Source organism: Anguilla anguilla, chromosome 18 (genome assembly GCF_013347855.1).
Source record: "Anguilla anguilla isolate fAngAng1 chromosome 18, fAngAng1.pri, whole genome shotgun sequence".
Classification (NCBI taxonomy): Eukaryota; Metazoa; Chordata; class Actinopteri; order Anguilliformes; family Anguillidae; genus Anguilla; species Anguilla anguilla.
The window spans coordinates 29,325,361-29,346,343 of record NC_049218.1 but is presented as its reverse complement, the minus strand read 5'-3'; the positions used below and the strand labels follow the sequence as shown (position 1 = coordinate 29,346,343).

Sequence of the window (20,983 nt, the reverse complement as noted above, 5' to 3'; positions counted from 1 at the left end):
CCCAGCGGGAAGGCCCGGGGGGAACGCCGGTGTTAGTGACAGGAGAACACACACAGTGACATGGATGCCGGCGGCAGGACCGACGCAGGGCACAAGGGCACAGACAACATGGAGGCCACCGCGTCAGGTCATTAGTGACAAATGTACACAAAGTGTTCCCGGCGGCATCTGGACAATGCCCTGCTGACCAGGAAGACGACACAATTAACAGACCGTCAGAATCCTCTCACTTTTTTAGGGGAATTCAGGGCGGTTTGACAGGTCTGTAATTGTGCAAGCTGGTGTTAGTTCAGTTAATTAGATGATGATGATGATGAGGTCTTGAAAATGAGCTGAGGGTCACACTTTAACAGGTGAACTGCCTCTAGCCTATAAACAGCACAATCAAATATCTCCTTGGTTACATATAGCATTGAACACAGTCCTTCTTTAGAACTAAACCATATTTACTCTGTGGGTTTGTAAATGAAGGAAGACCAAAACATTGATGAAGAGATGAGGTTGCCTCTTACTGATATTCATCTAAAATTACCACAAGACTACAGCATGGATATTCATTAACTTTGATTAATGTTAAAATGCATGATTTTTTAAATCTTCACAAAGATTTTAATTAACTCCTCCAACTAGATCAATGAATAAACACGGTTACACTCAGACTGATTTCTGAGTTGAAATTGAGGGCAAATGTTGGCTGAATCAAAGTCAATATTCTTGGAAGCTGTGGAGAGAAACATTAGACATTTCACACAAACACCCATTTAAGATCAAGCTTACCATTACCACAAAGTGACAGAAGCAAAGAACAGGTGTGCCATGAAAGCCATCCATACTTTCTTTATGGAAAAGTTCTGAGAGAGTGTCCTTGAGATCAAATGTCCCTTTGTAGCGAACTGACAGTTGAATGTTAAAAAAGGAACACAGACCGTCCTTGGTATTGGCATACTGAAAGTCCAATCCCATGTTCCCATGTTTCAGACCACAGCACAGTATTGGTGGTGACAAAAATACGAGAACATTGACAGACTGACGGAATGATGGTTTAAATCAGGGCTGCTCAACCCTGTTCCTGGAGATCTACCATCCTGTAGGTTTTCATTTAAACCCTAATTTGGCAAACCTGCTTCTTCTATTTAGAAACTCAACTAGATCTCTAGCTGTTGAATGAGGTGTGCTTTGTTAGGGTTGGCGTAAAAACGTAGAGAATGGTAGATCTGCAGGAACAGGGCTGGGCTGCCCTGGTTTAAAGCTTGGTCTTTAGAGACCAGACACATAAACGCTCATTAGACATGGGCTGTCCCCATACAGCACCAGCAGGCTTCGCCCCTAACGCTCAAACAGATGTGTGCCTGTGTGGTCCCTGACCTCCTCAGCGACAAGGCATTACCCCACCCGACCTCCACCCCCCAAACCTCCACCCTCCACCTTTCCTTCTCAGTGATCGTGTTTGTAGTTTATTTTCCTCTCAGTGATCGTGTTTGTAGTTTATTTTCCTCTCAGCGATCGTGTTTGTAGTTTATTTTCCTCTCAGTGATCGTGTTTGTAGTTTATTTTCCTCTCAGTGATCATGTTTGTTGTTTATTTTCCCTCTCAGCGATCGTGTTTGTCATTTCTTTCCCTCTCTGCAATTGTATTTGTCATTTATTTTCCCTCTCAGTGATCGTGTTTGTCATTTACTCTCACGTGCGCGTGGGTGTCATCGCCATGGGGACCGGGGGCCTGACGTCCGTGGGGGGGGGGGGGGGGGGGGGGGGCTGCGTGTGCTGTTTTATGAGCGTAGATTAATGGAGAGTCTCGCTGTGATGTCACACGCATGACTGCAGTCCTGCTGCAGGGTAAGGCATCTTTATGATCACAGGACACCCAGCGTTGCTCTACGCTACACTGAAAAACAAGCACTTCTGCAGAAAGGCCATCAACCTTTCATTTATTTAACAGTCTCCCATCATTGTGCCCTGCATCGAAAAAAAATGCATTTGGTTGAAAAGCCCATTTTTATTTTCCACTGTATTGGTTACATTTTAGATTTATTTATACATTTTTTTAACCCTTTCTGAACTCTTCTAAATTTAAATAGATGCCATGGGACCATGCAGTGTCAACACAAGCACAGAAGACTGCATTTAAACAGAAGGTGTGATCCTAGCGGTAGCGCACAGGTTCACTGCCAGTGTTGAAGCGTCGCAGTTCACACACGAGAACGAGAACCTCCGACTGTTTGTCGAAATCTTTCGCGGTTTGTTTGGCGCGAAGTAAAGCGAGTTTAAATTCCGGCGCAGCGTAGAGAACGGGAAACGACGGGCCGCGGGGTCGGCGGCGACTGCCCTCCGCGCTCCCTCCCGTTTTAGGGCGGAGCTTGTCATGGCGAGGGAGGCGGGCCTTAGCGCAAGCCTCTCCCTGCCCTGATGAAATCAAAACCCGCTGAAATGGCACATATCTGGGTTGGCTGAGGAACGAGGCATGACTTCGTTTCCCCTGGGGCCTTGGAGATTATGGTATCCCATAATGCCCTTCAGACCAACACAAGCCTCATGTTAATAATAAATATGTATATTAGACTAGGTTTGTATTTTATTGTGGAGGTCGGTGCCTTAAAAGGAAAAAAAAAAACAGTTTTATGATACTGTTACGTCCCCTGCCTCTGCTGGTCTGGGTAGTGCAGGTGGAGGTAATTAACTAATTGCCTGATTGCCTCCACCTGCCTGTGGCCCAATAAAAGCCGTCTAGTATGAGGCTGAAGAGGGATCTTCTTTCGGGCTTTGTGTGTTGTGGTTTTTGTGAAGATCTTTTTGTTTTGTGTACTTTGTAGGGTTTTCGTTCGTTGTAGTTTGCGTGTTAGTTTGTAATTTATATTAATAAATGTGTGGGGTTTTTGTTTTTAAATCACTTTCTGGATTGCTTTTTGGTTCATTTGGACTTGTTTGTTGCGGCCTTGTTTGTCGAGCCGGTTGTAACAGATACACTCGTTCTTCTCATTCGCGCCACGGTTCCCCGCGACAAGATTTATGAGTTTGGGGTTCAGTCAGAACCCCGGAGAGAGAGATTTTGTATCAGAATCACATTTCTCTTGTTCTGAGAATGAAAAGCATATCGCGGCTCTGAAGCGTTGGGGCAGCAGCAAACCGTTTCGGAGAGGCACGTTCCGCGACTCCGCTTAAATCCAAAACGGACACGATGCGAGGTCTGGCCCAAACCAGGCGGCTGCCCAGAGCTTTATTAGAGTCCCCAGCCTTGGCCCAATATTTTTTATAATAGATTAGAGACCGTTGTACTTTTATTGAGCTTTCTGCAGACACTCCCATTCAGAACGGCTTACACGGATTACATTGTTGCGTATCATCCGTTTATACGGTTCGATACTTTACTGAAGCAATTCAGGTAAAGTTCTTAGCTCAAGGGTACAATAGCAGTGTCATACTTGTGACCCACCACCCCCCCGAATTGTACCCCGGGGAATGTTACCTTCTCCAGCCCTGGAGGTGCTGAGCTCCAGGTCGTCCCGCGTGCCGTTCTGAGAGTCCAGGTACGTGGCTGGGACCCAGCCCTGCTCCTCTGCCGTGCTGACAAACCACCAGCCTGCACAGAATACAGACCAGGTCAGCTCAAACTCAGTGTGTGTGTGTGTGTGTGTGCGCGAGTGTGTGTGAGAGTGCGTGCGTGTGTGTGTGTGTGTGAGAGAGTATGCATGTGTGTGTGTGTGTGTGTGTGTGTGTGTGTGTGTGTGTATGAGAGAGTGTGTGAGAGTGCGTGCGTGTGTGTGTGAGAGTGTGTGAGAGTGCGTGCCTGTGTGTGTGTGTGTGTGTGCGCGAGTGTGTGTGTGTGTGTGAGAGTGTGTGAGAGAGTGTGTGAGAGTGCGTGCGTGTGTGTGTGAGAGTGTGTGAGAGTGTGTGAGAGTGCGTGCCTGTGTGTGTGTGTGTGTGTGTGCGTGCGTGTGTGAGAGTGCGTGCATGTGTGTGTGTGTGTGTGTGAGTGAGTGTGTGTGTGTGTGTGTGTGAGAGTGTGTGCATGTGTGTGTGTGTGTGTGTGTGTGTGAGAGTATGCATGTGTGTGTGTGAGTGTGTGTGTGTGTGTGTGAGAGTGCGTGCATGTGTGTGTGTGTGTGTGTGTGTGTGTGAGAGTATGCATGTGTGTGTGTGTGTGTGTGAGAGAGAGAATGTGTGTGTGTGTAGGTGTGCATGCGTGTGTGTGTGTGTGTGTGTGAGAGTGCGTGCGTGTGTGTGTGTGAGTGTGAGTGTGTGTGTGTGTGTGTGAGAGTATACCTGCGTGTGTGTGTGTGAGAGTGCGTGCGTGTGTGTGTGTGTGCATGTGTGTGAGAGAGTATGCATGTGTGTGTGTGTGTGTGTGTGTGCGTGTGTGTGTGTATGATGATATTTCTGTATTTTTTAGTGTGCCGAAGGCCCAGAGGGCCTCCTGCACTGAGCCGACTGCAGGAAACTCAACAGCCTGCCGGTCCTGCTTATTACGCCTTCCTCCACGGTCCCTAAGGTTTCCCACACAGGCACTGTGAGGAGACAAACCTCCACAGCTTAGATCATTAGTTCCTATTTGTGCTATGTCTTATTGGCTGGGTTTTTATTATTAGAAGCAATGCTCCCACTCAAAGGCTGTGATGCAGTAAAAAACAAACCCTCGACAAACCAGACAAAACAAACCCAGTCTCCAAAATTTCAATGTGTGCCTCAATCAACAGATCCGCAAAACAGGCAGTCTGGGAGTGGAATATCACGACAAACATATTTTCTTTGCTATGACTCATTCAATATGATGTTGATTATGATTACGGCAGATATTACGATTGTTCATTCAGCACACAGCTAAACACAACCAAGAGGGAACACATTAACTGGAGACTGAAAAATTCATGCGTAGAGCGCTAGAAATGCAATAACCTATTATGACCATTTCGATTCAGAGAAACAAGGAAACAGGAATACATCATTCGTTCTGAAAAAAAGAAGAATATTCTTTAAACTTTAATAAGCAAAATAAGCTGAGGACAATGGTATAAAACAGAGTTTCCCCAAAGCTATATTAACAACATAATTTTCGTAGAGTAAAGAAAATACAGTACAGTATTGCCATACAATAAGCTTGTTTGGAAGCATTTAACACACATCTCAGAAAAATTTATTTCATAGTCATAAACTGCTTAAAGGCAGAACACCAGTAATCTGGACTGTGATCATTTAGAGTTGAGAATCAGAATGGGGCCCAATACACAAGGGGTCCCTTCTCTCAGATCACTGACACACCCGGCAGGCTCACAGTCTGTCCTGTCAGGTAACTGACTGGCAGAAGTATGGAGCGGCAGATCCCGTCACCAGAAAGTGTCAAACACGTCCGTTTTACTCTCAAGCACAGCACTTCAAGCGAAGACGTAAAAGCAACGTCTCTCCGTGCCGCAGACTGTGGGCGGCCACAAAAACCGAGCGCCTTTACCCTCCAGTGAGACTACCAAACTCCATCACGTTTACTGAAATATTTATTTAGCTCAATGACAGCGTGCGCGGCGCGCTATCGCTGCGCTGCTTCGCGGCGCACTTTCACAGCGGGAGAAGCTCCCCGTCTTTCACGGAGCTGAAGCCCTCTGCCCAATGCCGGCTCAACGTTTTACCGCTTTATTAAAAGCATCTACTTGGCTCGGGGCAGCCTGCATAACTAATGACAGAGATCTGAGGACGTGGATCGGACTATCCCGGCCAACAGTTTTTTTGTTTTTTTTTTCCTCCCGTTAAGGCCAAGAACATCATTCATCTTGGGAGGACGTGTTTTTCGGATTCCAAGATGGAGACTTTTAAGGCTGATTTAGCCGTGGCTGACCTGAGCACCATCAGCATCGCTCATGATTTGCCTGGGTGCGTCTTCATCCGCACAGCAACCGGCAACTCGGTTTAAATGCCGCGCTTGACTACTGTGATGGATTACAGGAGCACTGCTTTCTCAAACCGGAATCACATCGCTGACACACACAGCATGGTTTTATCACAGTTCAGTGTGTACAGAGCAGCTCTACTGGAGGGGCATCATGCCAAGTACAAATATAAAGAAATATTAGTAAATGATTAATATGGATTTCAGAGGGGAATGAGTCTGTGGCTGAGAGAAGTTTTGGAGCAGTTGCTCCACAGAATCCTCGCAAAGCTGCTTCAGTGCGCTTTGACTTTTTCAAAATCTCACATCATTAATAACCCTCAAAGCACAACCCTGGAAACAACAACGCAGAGCTTGACAATTTGCATATTTGCCGCAGAACAAATATGTTTTCCATGTTCATATTCCATGAGCAGAAACGTGGCCTGTTGGGTCCCGATCCAGCACAATATATTTTATGCATGAGCAATTTAGCACTGGAAGAAATTAGTGGTGGTCAGATTAGTGTAGCGTAACTGTCAGGGAACTGCAATTTAACTGTGAGGTTGTGGGTTTGACCCCAAGTGGGACACTGCAGTTGCATCTTTGAGCAAAGCTACTTCACCCAAACGGCTCCAGTACATATTCAGCTGTACAAATCAATTGTATGCAAAGAATATAAGTAGTGTAAGTTAACTCTGGGTAACAGCATCTGTTAAATGTTGGGAGGTACTGTATCACTGCCCCCCTCCTCATTGTTTTGGATTAGTGGTTAGTTTAAAGAGATCTAAGGCCAGAGATGGGCCCTTGGTGCACACCTGCATTGCTGCAAACTGTGCTGCTGGTGTTAGAACGCAGTTACTTGGCATGAGTAATTTCCTGCAGCATGCTCCATAAGCCCCCCCCACCCCACTACCCCCCACCCCAGTCCCAAAAGGGCACCCCAGAGAGTGAAGAGATCCTGGCTATCCCTGCTTCCTGAGTATGGCTGCTCTTAGAGAATGCTGTCTCTGTTAACTGGAATCTCTGTTCCTTCTTGACCTGTCTGCAGCTTTTGACACGGTCAACCATAAAATACTCCTCTCCACCTTGGCTGGGATGGGAATTACCGGGACTGCCCTGTCTTGGTTCTCTTCCTATCTTGCAGATAGGACCTACCAGGTCACCTGGAAGGGGTCTGCCTCTGCCTCTCATCCACTTGTTACGGGAGTGCCGCAGGGATCTGTACTGGGTCCTCTGCTGTTCTCCTTATACACCAGATCTCTTGGTTCAGTCATTAATTCACATGGTTTTTCCTATCATTGTTATGCAGATGACACACAACTCTTCTTTTCTTTCCCCCCCTCGGCCACACAGATCAATGATAAGATCTCTTCCTGCCTGGCTGACATCTCCACTTGGATGGCCAGCCACCATCTGAAGCTCAACCTCAACAAAACTGAGCTGCTCTTCTTCCCGTACAAGACCTCCTTGCTTCGTGAACTCTCAATCACGGTTGATGGCACCACAGTGACTGCCTCTCACTCTGCAAAGAGCCTGGGGGTGGTCCTGGATGACCAGCTGGACCTCAAGGAGCACATCAAGGTAACATCACGGTCCTGCAGATTCCTCCTATACAACATCAGGAGGATTCGACCATACCTGACGACGCACTCCACCCAGCTGCTCGTCCAGGCTACGGTGACCTCTCGCCTTGATTACTGCAACTCTCTCCTTGCAAACCTGCCAGCTTGTGCCATACAGCCACTTCAGATGATTCAGAATGCCGCTGCCCGACTCATCTACAACCTCCCCAAATTCTCCCACGTCACTCCTCTGCTGCGATCACTTCACTGGCTACCGGTCGCTGCCAGGATCCGATTCAAAGCCCTGACCCTTGCCTACACTGCCGCCAACAGGACAGCCCCCATCTACTTGCAGGACATGACTCAATTCTATGTGCCTGCTCGACCACTCCGCTCTGCGGCAGCAGGGCGTCTTGCAACCCCTCCCACCCACCCAAAGGGATCACAGAGCTTCTCCACCCTAGCTCCCCAGTGGTGGAACGAACTCCCCGTCCCTCTCCGAACCTCCCCCTCACTATCCATCTTCCGCCGTGGCCTGAAGACTCATCTCTTCAGACTATACCTAGAATAACCACCACCACGCTGTGTATATATATATATATATTAAAAAAAAAAAATAAATAAATAAAAAAAATACCCATTTTTCCTGTCACTTGTTACATGTTGCCCCATCCCTGCACTTCTTGTAAATTGTATTTGTCCTAATACTCTAGCTTATTCTTCTGCCTAGTTTGGCTTTGCAGATGTTAGACCAGGATAGTGTTCTTTGTTCTCGGCTAGAAATAGCTTTACAAAATAAGTAATTGTACCTTACTGAACCCGTGTTCAGCAGTTGTCCATGACCATGAAATGCACTTTTTGTACGTCGCTTTGGATAAAAGCGTCTGCTAAATGAATGTAATGTAATGTAATGTAATGTAATGTAATGTAATGGAATCCACCAGCCTGTTCAGAAGATGTGTCTCTTCCAGGGCTAATTCCACAAATCTCTGCCCACATTACATCTGGACTTTCGAGGGAAATCAATTTAATCTTGTTTTTATAACTTTTATAATGATTGACACACAGAAAAGTCACATCAGGAGACATACATTGAGGGTGTTTCAAATTTAAAAACAAATACCAAAACGATTATGCAACTAGAAGTATTCTATGAAGATAAGATGTTGGTTCTCTAGGATATTTAGTCAGTAATTCCCTCAAGATGAAGATATTGTTTCCCTCAAGATTAAGATATTGTTTCCCCCAAGATGAAGATATTTTTTCTTCATCTCATAAAATAATTCACTTGAGATAAAGATGCTGTTCCCTGGCCATATTAAGTCGGGCTTCCTGAAATATTAAATCATTCATTCAAGATACTTTTTCATTTTGTTAGATAACCATCTTCTTTCCTCAAGATAACACATTAAATTGTTCTTTCAATATTTTATGAGATGTTCTTTGTTCTGTCCATTTTGAAACCCCAGTACTAGATTGTCCATATATTTACCTCTAGGTAAACAAAAAAAGACATTGTGTACATGTAGACCAAGCAGTGAGAATTATTTCCTTGCCATAAGCTTGCCCTAAGTGTTTGGTGCAGTTGGAGCACCAGCTCTATTTGAGGCTGGTCAACACCTGGTTGGTTTTGGCTGTCGGTTATCAATGGTCTGGTCCGGAGCTGACCGTTCTGTGGCCTGCGGGTCAGGCTGTGCTGACACAGTTCATGAGACAGCTATTTCACCCCCTGAAATGTGCCTCTCTCTCACCCACAGGTGGGATGGCAATCACACAATGTTTACAGAGAGCCAGCCACGTAGAAACTCCTATCCACTATTCCACAAGGAAGGCCAATGTTCATTAACCTACTTTCAATACTTACTGTATTCCACCACATTGAAATGACTGATTCTGTGATAAGGTCTGCATATGCATCTGTAACCTTATTGTGAAGGGCATTATGGATACTTCTGTTACATTTCTATTATTTCTCCTGTTTAATGGTCAAGTAACTCTGGATCTCTACTTCTGCTCTTAAAATTAAATTAATTAATTAATTAATTAATCCACCATGGACCAGCGGACATGGAAAAGACATTTGTGATGACACCAGAGGACATATCCAGCATTGTAAAGCAAGAACATAGAGCTGCATGCATTTTTAAACCTGCCCTCAGCCTGCAGACCTGGTTAAAAAAACACACACATGCAGTGGAATTCTCCAGAAATCCTCCTTTGCTTACTTTTCGGTCTCAGACACAAGCGGGCATACAGTATTCATGACTGCGCTGCCCTTAAAATGGAGGCTGTGAGGCGCCTCCACAAAGTCCTCTCACAGACTGAGAGCCTGTCCACATCCCAGCCCCTCTGACACGCCCCGTTTGGTCTGTGTACCCGACAGGTTCGGCCGAACGTAAGCCAGTGTGAACGATCTACCACAGAAGGTTCTAGGCTACCGCGCTTTTCCACCGACGCGCTCCCACTACTTCTTGGCACGCTGAAGACAAACATACAACAACAAACTGAAGGCAGCGCACCAGCCCGGAGTTTGTGAACTCCCGCTTAACCCCTTCACGCACATGCCAAATCTGGCCAATCCTTGCCCATTTAGGGGGTACCCTATTTAAAGCTTTATTACTCCAGTTGTGAACATCACAGAGACTTGAAAAATGGCTTAAGTGAAGCAAGACATTTGTACCATTTACAATACTAACTAACTAGATTTGTTTATATTAATAATTTAGGAAGAAATAAAGTGCCACAAAGGCAATTGTCTAGGCAAAAAAGCAAAAATGAATTTGTTCTTTTTTAGTTTGCAATGAAATAATAAGATTCCATATATAAAACAGGTAAACTATACATGTCCTGTATCAAAAACTCCTTGACCACAAGTGCATAAAAGGGTGGATATGGAAAACTACTAAAGATGTATGATGCAAAAAGTAAGTAGTGTACCAGTGTCTCCAAATCTACCAAAATGTCTAAATTAAGCATTTCTGGAAAGTCACAACATAATCATGTATTTCACAACAAATCAACTGTTTTGATACAAGAAACTCCCTTTTGCATCATTTTACAAGCTTTCCGTCAGTCAGGGCCGGCCTAGTCTGGACGAACGCATGTACTTTCTGGGGCAAAAGGGAGGAGCCTCTGCCGCTGGGAGCCAGCGGCAACTTCCCTATTGGTTAATCGAACTGTCTGTCTCAGTGTGCCGGTTCTCCCCCCCCCCCCCCCCGACACTCCCTCGCTCTGTTCCGTGTGTGCTGCATAAGTCCCGACTGAAACACACCAGCGGAAAGGACAAAGCTATCGCGCTAACCCAAATTATCTGCTAAAAAGAGAATTATGGACAAATCCGAAGAAGATTTTAATTCTGTTATATCACAGACTTGCCAAATACATGGCGTGACTCTGTTATCGAACAGAGATGTACTCGCTTGCTTGCATACAGGATTTGGCAAAAGTTTAATTTTTCAAGTGTGGCCTACGGTATGCAGTCTGCTATCAAATAAATACCTAGAAAAATGGCCAGAAGAAGCAATGGTTTTGATTGTTTGCCTGTTACAATCAATAATGGAAGTGGAATTGTTGAACCAAAATTAAATAAATAAATTTATCACCGATAAATAAATTGTGTTTGTTTCTTTTATTATCGAACCTCGAACCGCAGACTCTGCATATCTCGGTGATAAACTTTGATGGTGTGGTCAGTGCTCTGACGTTAACGTTAGCCATTTTCCCCAAATAGTGGCGAACTGATGCGGTCTGAGGAAAAGTTTGCCTCCGGTAATGTTTTTCCGGTGCACGTTTCAGACCAAGCCTCACCACATTTGGAGCGCCGCCCCCTGCACTCTGATTGGTTGGAAAAATACAACCATCCCGGGAAGGTAGCCTTCTTAGTTTATGCCGAGAACGTCAAGGCATCAGCCAGGCTCTGTTGAACGAAGTGAAAAAAGAGACTGGCTCGCGAGGCTAGGGCCGGCCCTGCCGTCAGTACAGTGGTCTACAATAGCTAGGGGTGCAGAAACATATCCCAAAATCTCTCCAAAAAGGAATAAAATGCTTTTTTTCCATTATAAAGCATATAAATGAGCCCCTTATGAATGTTTAAGATGAAACATCGATATCAGATTTTAAAAAATGCAAAAGCATTGTCACACAATGTGGTGCAGTACCTAAATGTGTGATCATTAACTCTCGTATGTTTTTCTGTACTCTACAGTATGTGATGTTTTCTTGTATCGGGACTGGACCACATTAAAACAATATTCCACCGTCCACCGAAACCTTTTGTCGATGCTCCAGCTTCACGTCAAATCCGGGGCATTACACATAAACACCACTGACCTACCAATGCACAGTTACAGTGTAAAACATCCTCATTATAAAATAGCACTAACCTATTTAAAGACACTGAATTAAAAAAAATAATGCATATAAGCGAAATATTTTGAGCAGTAATACTTACACAAGGACGGTGAAATCTTATCTGTGTTCAATAGGCATTGTCCTCCTCCAGAGAATGATGCTGTCATTCTCCTCTTCTGACTTACTGCAGAAAACTATGCCAGCTTGGTCTATCAGCAAAACATATGGCTTAGCTATGCTCAGGAGTCCTCGGAAATAATGATATTTTCCAAAATATGACAGTCCAGTGTGTCATGCATGGGTGTTGTAGTTTCATATGAGACTCCAGGGAGGGGGTGCTTGGGAAATGAACGACCACCGCGACAATGGTGGCGCTTAGAAACTCCGTCTTCTGCATAATTGTCCTGAATCATCTCCTAATAAAGCCCGAACACAGAGCTTGTGTTTTTAACTCATAGTTTGGTTGCAGGAGCGCTGAAAGTTTGAGGCTCAGGACTCCGGCGTCATGGCCACCAGGGCACTGCACCAGCAAGTTAAGCACACAGGACTCTTTCAATATTCAAACCGAACAAGCGCCCCTGAGACCACCGGCCCACGTCCAAGCAGAACTGAAAGTGGACCGGGCCACGCTGACATTTCGCTCGTATTGAATGCACAGCTGTTGGGACGTGGCCTTGTGTCTGAGACCACCTCCAGGACAAAACGGCCATTTTAATGAGCTCAGACTGATTATATTAAAGCAGTGACATCAGCAGAGTCCACCTGCATTAAAGGCAAAAAAGCAAACAATATCTCCATTCCAGAAGGCCCCTGTTACCCCGACCCCATCTCCTAGTGCAAGTGTGCAGGTTGCAGATGTTTACAGTAAGCTGTCTGACAGATGTTTCCATTCAGAGCGAAGAAGATCATTTGCCACCTTTACTAACCTTTTTCAACAGACACAGTCAGACAGACGTCCTGACCTGTTTTTCAGTTCATAATTCACCCATGGTCCGGAGAGTATGCAGTGCACAGACAGGCCTGCACTGCAGAAAGCCCAGCTGAGCTTTAAGGAAACGTGTCGTGGAAAATAAACAAACAGGTGCCAAACTGACTTGATGATTATGACATTCTCGGAAACGTCGCACCAGCATAATGGAAACTAAAATGTGGTTGTTATAACAGCATAATTATTTCATACGGCTTTAGCATAGTATTCTTGCAGTTGTCATTAAAAAAGCACTTCACACCGGAATACTAATTACAAAATGTAAAGGGAGCTATTTTATTTAGAAAGGAGAAGAAAGAGAGGGAGAAATCCCAAATCACAAAAAAAGTGTGGTAGGGTGAGGATTTGTCATAAATCATTTTTTTAATATTCCATTTAGATTTTTAACAATGGCAAACACAACAAAAACATGACAAAAACAAAGTTAATATTTGTAGCATTAATATTTCAGAATCACCCTTTAAGAAATGTAAAAGGCTGTGAGACATGCCCGCATGTCATTACATTACATTACATTACATTATAGGCATTTAGCAGACGCTCTTATCCAGAGCGACTTACACAACTTTTTACATAGCACTTTACATTGTATCCATTTATACAGCTGGATATATACTGAAGCAACGCAGGTTAAGTACCTTGCTCAAGGGTACAACGGCAGTGTCCTTACCCGGGATTCGAACCTGCGACCTTTCGGTTACGAGCGCAGTTCCTTACCCACTGTGCCACACTCCGTCATTGTTACCCCAAATGTGTAGTACATGACCTAAAAAGCAGAAACTACTGACTAACGAACACAAAGAGTGGATGTTTCTGTCTGTTTCAGCCCAATTAAGCGTGATATGGTTTGAAAAATGTATAGAAATGCATCTGTTTCACAGTGACTATGGATCAGCATAACTATCCCAGGTGATATTATTATGTTAGGCCCAATCAGGCTATTTTCCAGAACAGAAACATGAGGAAAGCAGGTGTCCTTCTCCGTAGGGGACTAAAATGTTCTTACAGCGTTCCCGGGATGTTTGGTCAGCGTTGTAACACTGGCCGTTTCTAGAATGAAGTGAATGACTGAGGAGTAATGAAAGTTGGCTCTAACAAAGGCGCCCTGGCAGACTGCTGAGCACTAAGAGTAGGAGGCGTGTGGCATTCGCAGGTTTAATGTAAATAAGCGGTGTTATTGGTGGCTGGGGTCCCAGTCGTTCCAGAGCTAAGGTCCCAGCTGGCCTTAACGGGGACATAAGCCAACCGAACACCAGAAACAAGCTGTAAAATGCATCTGAGCAAAATGCAGCCAAAACACAAGTGCTCATTTCCTGGCCTAGTCAGACTTCATACGTTACAGGTGCAGTCTGTGAAAGACCTGTCACCTTCAGAACCAGCGCATTTACATTAGAAACACACGTCTGAAAACTGCCTGTCTAGTAATCCGTGTATCCAGAAAAATACTATGGTAAAAAGGCACCTGTGTGTGAAAACATGGCTAGAGTACATTATCAGTGTTCTCTGAGCTCTTTTATAAACAGAAAGACCGTGAACTGGCTGACTTCCGTACCTGCGGATTTCGTGGAAAACAATGTAAATCAGGGGTTGCGCAAGAATGAGCTGCTCAGCGGGAGACGTCTTCAGAAACACGAGCGAAATGCTTCCTCAGCCAGGGACACTCAGATCTCTGCCCAGAATCCACTGCTGCCTGTCCCCTAGCATGCGTGATAAGCACGACCTACTAGCACAACACATCCAACACACAGAGCTGATAACAACAGAACAAGTCTCTCTACCCCTGGGGTACACTAGTCAGTGAACCATGACCATCTCCAGTCTGAAGCCTCTCTCCATCAGAGAAAACACATCTGATTTATTACAAAGCAGTGTGTTTCTCCAACAAAAATGATACAATCCATATTTGGAAGACAGCAGGGTCTTTCTTGCGTAAAACAAGTTGTCAACAGGCTTTATCAGAGAAATGTCTTCCTGATTATTAGAGTCCCTGCATATGCGTTCATATTTGAACTCCTAAAGAAATTATACACTGCCAATAAAAAGCAATTCATGCAAATATGCATACTGAAACAACATGGAAGGCTTTCCTGTAGACATCTGGGATGTTTTTCCTTCGGGTACATTAGGACATACAGAAATGGACTAGATACGGTATATCACCAAGAACAACAGTAATCTCAAACCTGTTATTGGTAAAGAAACCTACACTGCTGTAACACAGGTAAAGAACACTCTACAAGTGTACCACAGGTAGAGACACACACTGCTAAAACACAGGTACTTTGACCATCTGACACAGGAGGAACATCGACAGACACAGACACAGATTTACTGAAGTGTACTGAGGAGACAACCGCTCTTACCACAGGCAAATTTAAGAAGACAACTTCATAGTAAAATGTTTGACACATCCACCGTGTGTATACAGATCATGAAATAGGCTTCTGCTCTTCTGGAGGCATTCCAAACCACAGTCCTGACATAGCTTAGAAACAGCCGCAACACAGACGTCACTGTGACTGAAAAAAACTGTGTTGACATGAAAACATGTTCTGAGGCAAAAGTGCAAAAACACTTGCATTCCCTGCTGACCTGCTGTTCTGGAGTTGGGTATGTTCCCTTGTTGTTCAACATTTTAACTTACACCCTCATCAGAGTGGGTAGAGAGACCCACTCAGAGACCCATTCAGGGAGACCCACTCAGAGAAACCCACTCAGAGACCCTACTCAGAGGGACCCACTCAGACCCACTCAGAGGGACCCACTCAGAGACGCACTCAGACCCACTCAGAGACCCACTCAGAGACCCACTCAGACCCACTCAGAGACCCACTCAGAGACCCACTCAGACCCACTCAGACCCACTCAGAGAGATCTACTCAGAGACCCACTCAGAGACCCACTCAGAGGGACCCACTCAGAGACCCTACTCAGAGGGACCCACTCAGAGACCTACTCAGAGACCCACTCAGACCCACTCAGACCCACTCAGACCCACTCAGAGACACACTCAGAGGGACCCACTCAGAGACCTACTCAGAGGGACCCACTCAGAGACGCACTCAGACCCACTCAGACCCACTCAGACCCACTCAGACCCACTCAGAGACGCACTCAGACCCACTCAGAGACGCACTCAGAGGGACCCACTCAGAGACGCACTCAGACCACTCAGAGACCCACTCAGAGGGACCCACTCAGAGACCCTACTCAGAGGGACCCACTCAGAGACCCTACTCAGAGGGACCCACTCAGAGACCCTACTCAGAGGGACCCACTCAGAGACCCTACTCAGAGGGACCCACTCAGAGACCCACTCAGAGGGACCCACTCAGAGACCCACTCAGAGACCCACTCAGAGAGATCTACTCAGAGACCCACTCAGAGGGACCCACTCAGAGACCCTACTCAGAGGGACCCACTCAGAGACCCTACTCAGAGGGACCCACTCAGAGACCCTACTCAGACGGACCCACTCAGAGACCTACTCAGAGGGACCCACTCAGAGACCTACTCAGGGAGACCCACTCAGAGGGACCCACTCAGAGATCCTACTCAGAGGGACCCACTCAGAGATCCTACTCAGAGGGACCCACTCAGAGACCCACTCAGAGAGATCTACTCAGAGACCCACTCAGAGACCCACTCAGACAGACCCACTCAGAGACCTACTCAGGGAGACCCACTCAGAGACCTACTCAGGGAGACCCACTCAGAGACCTACTCAGAGGGACCCACTCAGAGACCCACTTAGGGAGACATCAGCTTGGTACTCAGACCAATGAGCTTTGAGTGTCAGGACAAGCTTTCCCTCCAGCTGCCCTCCATCGCAGTCAGGCCTCCAGGCCAAACGCCCCACAGTGTGAGATACACCAGAAGAGCAGATATCAGTTCCGCATTGCATAACGCACACAACCATCTCCAGAACTCCATATTTTAGGCCAAGGCAAAAGCATAGATGGTCCCCCTACCCCTCCAACCCCCCCCCCCTCTCCAAAGCCCCCAACAGGAAGAGGAAGTGAGCAGAACGGCTGGTGAACACGGGGGCTGTACTCTGCTCTGACACTTGAAGCTCATTAGGATGCACATTAAAAACTTTAGGAAAAACGGTACATGACATGGTGCTCTGAACAAAAGGCCACAGGACACACTCACACACAAACACACTCACACAAACAGACGCACACACAAACACACACACACACACTACCTCACACACTCATACATTCACTCACACGTGCACACACACACACAGACACACACATAAAAGCATCAGTCCAGTCTACACCATCACCACTGCAGAGCATACGTATAATAACCATAATGCTTAACATGCTGTCTTTAATCAAACTGCACTGCTTCCAATTAGCACATTTCCTTGTTTACTATCTATACAAGTCTCTGCATGCCGTGAGCTGTCTATCATGATGAATCATGCCCCAGACATCTTTACTGTTATAAAATGCTTAACAGTGGAAAAAACAGAAAATATATAATTGATAAAAAAGGTAATTGCAGCTTTCGTGTGTTACCGTTAGGTACCCCAAGGCTTCAGTGCTGAAGCAGACACTGCTGCGAGGAGAAACGGGAGGGAGTGAGCGCACGTTTGGCTGAGACATCAAAGCACCACTAGACCTCTCCCATCACCACTTCTGAGGCAGGAAACAAGGAAACTTTCCTGCTTTACAAGATGAACAATAGCAAATTAAGCTTTTCAGAAGGACCACAAGTTGTTTCGCATACTTCTCTGACCTGTCACCTGTGAAATCATCAAAACACGATTTGCTTTCAGGTCCAGCGCTGCAAACACATAAAAACAAGCTTTGGAATTAAATTGGATGCTAAAAATACCTAGCTGCCATGGTAACCAAAGTGTTCATTTTCAGGACCGGTACAGTAGTTCAGTGACTGCTCCTGTAAATAAGGTGGTTAAATTGGAACAGAAATGTTTTAAACTTTGCTAGCTAATAAGAACTTGCATATTGGCAAGAGCAAACTTCATCGCATAGCTGTGACTTCATAATCAGTTACTAATGGTCACTATAATCAGCAAAAGCTCACTAGTTAGTTCACTAGTTCACTTTTCAGATGGTAGCCAGTGTTATGTATTTAAATTAAATGGACTTCTGACATTTAATTGTGTTTTGGTGGTAAAAAGAATAAGTACTGCACTGCCATTCCACAATAGCGCAGCTCACTGTTAACATTTGAACTTGAACAGAGAACCTTTGTGTGCTTCTCAATAAACTTTCTCATGCTTATTTTGCAATGTGCTGATATTATTAAGAACTCAAATATCCATTCACACTGATGCACTAGTAAATGACATCAAGACCCTGGAAGCAGGAAAACCAGACGTAAAACTCGCCTCCACCTCCAATTGAAACTATCCAGCAGTAAAGGCCGTTTGGTTTTCCAGTTACTCACTGAAATCCTCACTTCAAAAAGAGATCTGAGGTGAACACTGATTGCCATTCCAGACCAGCTCTGGAGTGCACACTCTAGAGAGAACCCAAGAGGAGATCTGATAGCTCCATACCATTACACTTGCTGCATTTTAACTGGGAAAGCACCTTTTTATTTAAGCTACTGTAGTAACAGTATACAGTGTGTCACAGCAAGACGTTAGCTTTCACCTCAGCTGTAACCTGCTTAACCCATTTTATTTGCTGTCTGCTACTTTACTCCAGATTGGCCAGTGGAGGAATGGACTCCCCCCCTCTATAGCCGGGTTCCTCTTGAGATTTCTTCCCATTGGGGAGTTTTTTCTCTCCACCGTTTGAGGAGCTTTCACCTTACGTACTTGCTATTTGGGGGTCCAGGCCTGGTGTTTGCTCTGTTTGCTCTTTTTGCTCTGTCTCTTGCCTTGCTACTCTGTAAAGTGTCTTTGCGACAGTTCTCTGTAAAAAGCGCAATACAAATAAAATTGAATTGAATTGAATTGAATTGAATTGAATTGAATTGAATTGAATTGAATTGAATTGAATTGAATTGAATTGAATTGAATTGAATTGAAGACGTATATCTGTCATGGCAATGTTCAGCTTAGTATTTTTAGTTTTAATTGAGTATTGGATGTAGTGGGCTTTGTCACAAACGCGCATCAATATCACAGATGACTGAGGACAGTGAACCACTCACCCCTGGTGATCTTTGAGAAATCCCACTCACTTCAATGTGGAATGACTGAATGTTAATGACTTACATGAGGCATTCTCAAAGTTTGTCCTTCCGCAGTGCTGAAGCAGCCGCTTGTTTACCTTGAGGAACAGACTACGGTTCAGCTGACGAAGATCAGAGAGCGATGAAAGCTCCCCCTTTTTACCGTCACACGTTCTAGCGGGCCGTCCGGCAAACGCTTCCAGCAGATGATGCTGAACGGGACAGAAGCCAGCACAAGCCCACTCCAGCCCAGAAAGACTGAGAGCACACGTCTGAACGAACCGCAGGGTCAGAGCGGGCTGAGGCCGTCTAACTGTACCCGTGGGACAAAGCCTCTCTGATCTCTTTTGAAGAATAAAGCTTGCAAATTGCAAAAAAATGAAGAGGAAAAAAAAAGTACCAAAAGGAAACAAGATACGTCAGCTTCAGAAATCAGGACTCTGACAATCATACAGCTAACTCTCTGAAATGTGTATGTTATTATTTTAAGCTGTGGTTAGACTCAGTCCTGGTAAGAAGGGGGGTAACTGGGGTAAACATTCAGGTAGAATACAGTGCTAAGGTCCAATTTGAGTTTCTACTCTGTTTCTACCAAATACTCCTTAATATGACAGCTATAAGCATATTTAAGTAAATAAATATATCTTTTTTAAACGACATCAATGCGTATTGGCTGTGTAAATTAACTGAACAAAGGAAGAAAGGCTCAGATGCAGCTCGGTCAGTAAAGGGGACTGTATTCACAGACTGGGCACTACAATCCTACCTTCAAGCCTCCTCTTTCATAAGACAACTACAGGGCAGCGTAAGTTGGCTACGGTTCCCCAGCTAATTCCTGCTTTAGCTCCTCCTCTCAATGCACCCATTGGCTACCAGTTGTCATTCTTAATTCTTTCCTCCAATCAGCACAAACCTTCCAGTAGTGAGGTCTGGTAGGTGTGAAATTGCCAATGACAACAAAGACGGGTAAATCATAGGGGTGGCCACACTTCAACTGCATAACTCATACATGGGTGTAGGTGACAGTGGGCAATACCAAATTAGGAAGGAAAAAAACATATGTTTCTGAATGGGTTAATATAAGTGTATAGTCTGCGTATATCCATTTGACTTCATTACTTTAAGCCAATCAGAGGCAGGCTGATTAGGGTGGTGAGGAACAGGCAGTGTCCACCTTTTAGCTGCTACAGCTCATTTCCGCAGTTTCCGAGAAGGAACGTGGCTAAATCTGCATACAGCTTTAGGGCCAGGCCTGGTTTCCCAGCAGGAGGAGCACGGCTAAGTGTACATACTGCTTTAAGACCAGGCCTGGTTTCAGAGCAGAAGGAACAGGGCTAATTCTGCATATGGCTTTAAGGCCAGACCTGGTTCCCCAGCAGAATGAATGTAGCTAAGTGTACATACAGCTTTAAAGCCAGGCCTGGTTTCCTAGCAGGAGGAGCACGGCTAAGTGTACATACTGCTTTAAAGCCAGGCCCGGCCAGCTTTCCAACCTCAGACAGCTCTGGCACTGGAGCCGCTTGGCCCTGTGCAGTTTTGTTTTGTAATACGGGAACTCATAAATCTAGAAGGGGAAGATAAATATCCAAAGCAGACCGGTGCACATCACACTTAATCAGTCCACAGCCATTCCGCCATTTTCTTTCCTCGAAACATCTTTCCTAGAAAGTACTTATTTACAAGAGCTGGCCATAAAGACCGCCTCTCTCTCAGTGCACTAGAACACGATGTGATACATACAAAAAAAGCACTACGCATCTAAAACCTTAAGTATTCAGGAGGGAAAACACTGCTGTGGTCATGTCATGGAAAAGAAGAACTTTGATTCCACTGAAAACACAGAAACCTCTTCTCGTGTAGAATAATATGTTATACAGCATTCTTTCCTTCGTAGGATAACCAGGAGTAATTCCATCCTTACAAGTTTAAACTAATAGCACATAAATTGAAATGAGTGGAGGTTGGATGCATAATATTTACAGTTTGTGTAGATCTTCCTTTCTTTTGAGTGAGTTGCTCTGTTTAGAATCACAAGAATACTCAGGTAAAATTTCTGGCTTTATGTAAA

General features: G+C 45.1%; 1 protein-coding gene across 4 annotated transcripts in view; it reads right to left on the bottom strand.

The window, feature by feature from the left end:
• LOC118218025 (SH3 and PX domain-containing protein 2A-like) overlaps nt 1-20,983 on the bottom strand; it is a 109,233-nt gene that overhangs the window by 13,360 nt on the left and 74,890 nt on the right. For all 4 annotated transcript variants that reach the window (XM_035400352.1, XM_035400355.1, XM_035400354.1 and 1 more), the window contains one exon: nt 3,463-3,576. In XM_035400352.1, coding sequence (XP_035256243.1) covers nt 3,463-3,576 — 114 coding nt within the window. The remainder of the gene's footprint in view (nt 1-3,462; nt 3,577-20,983) is intronic.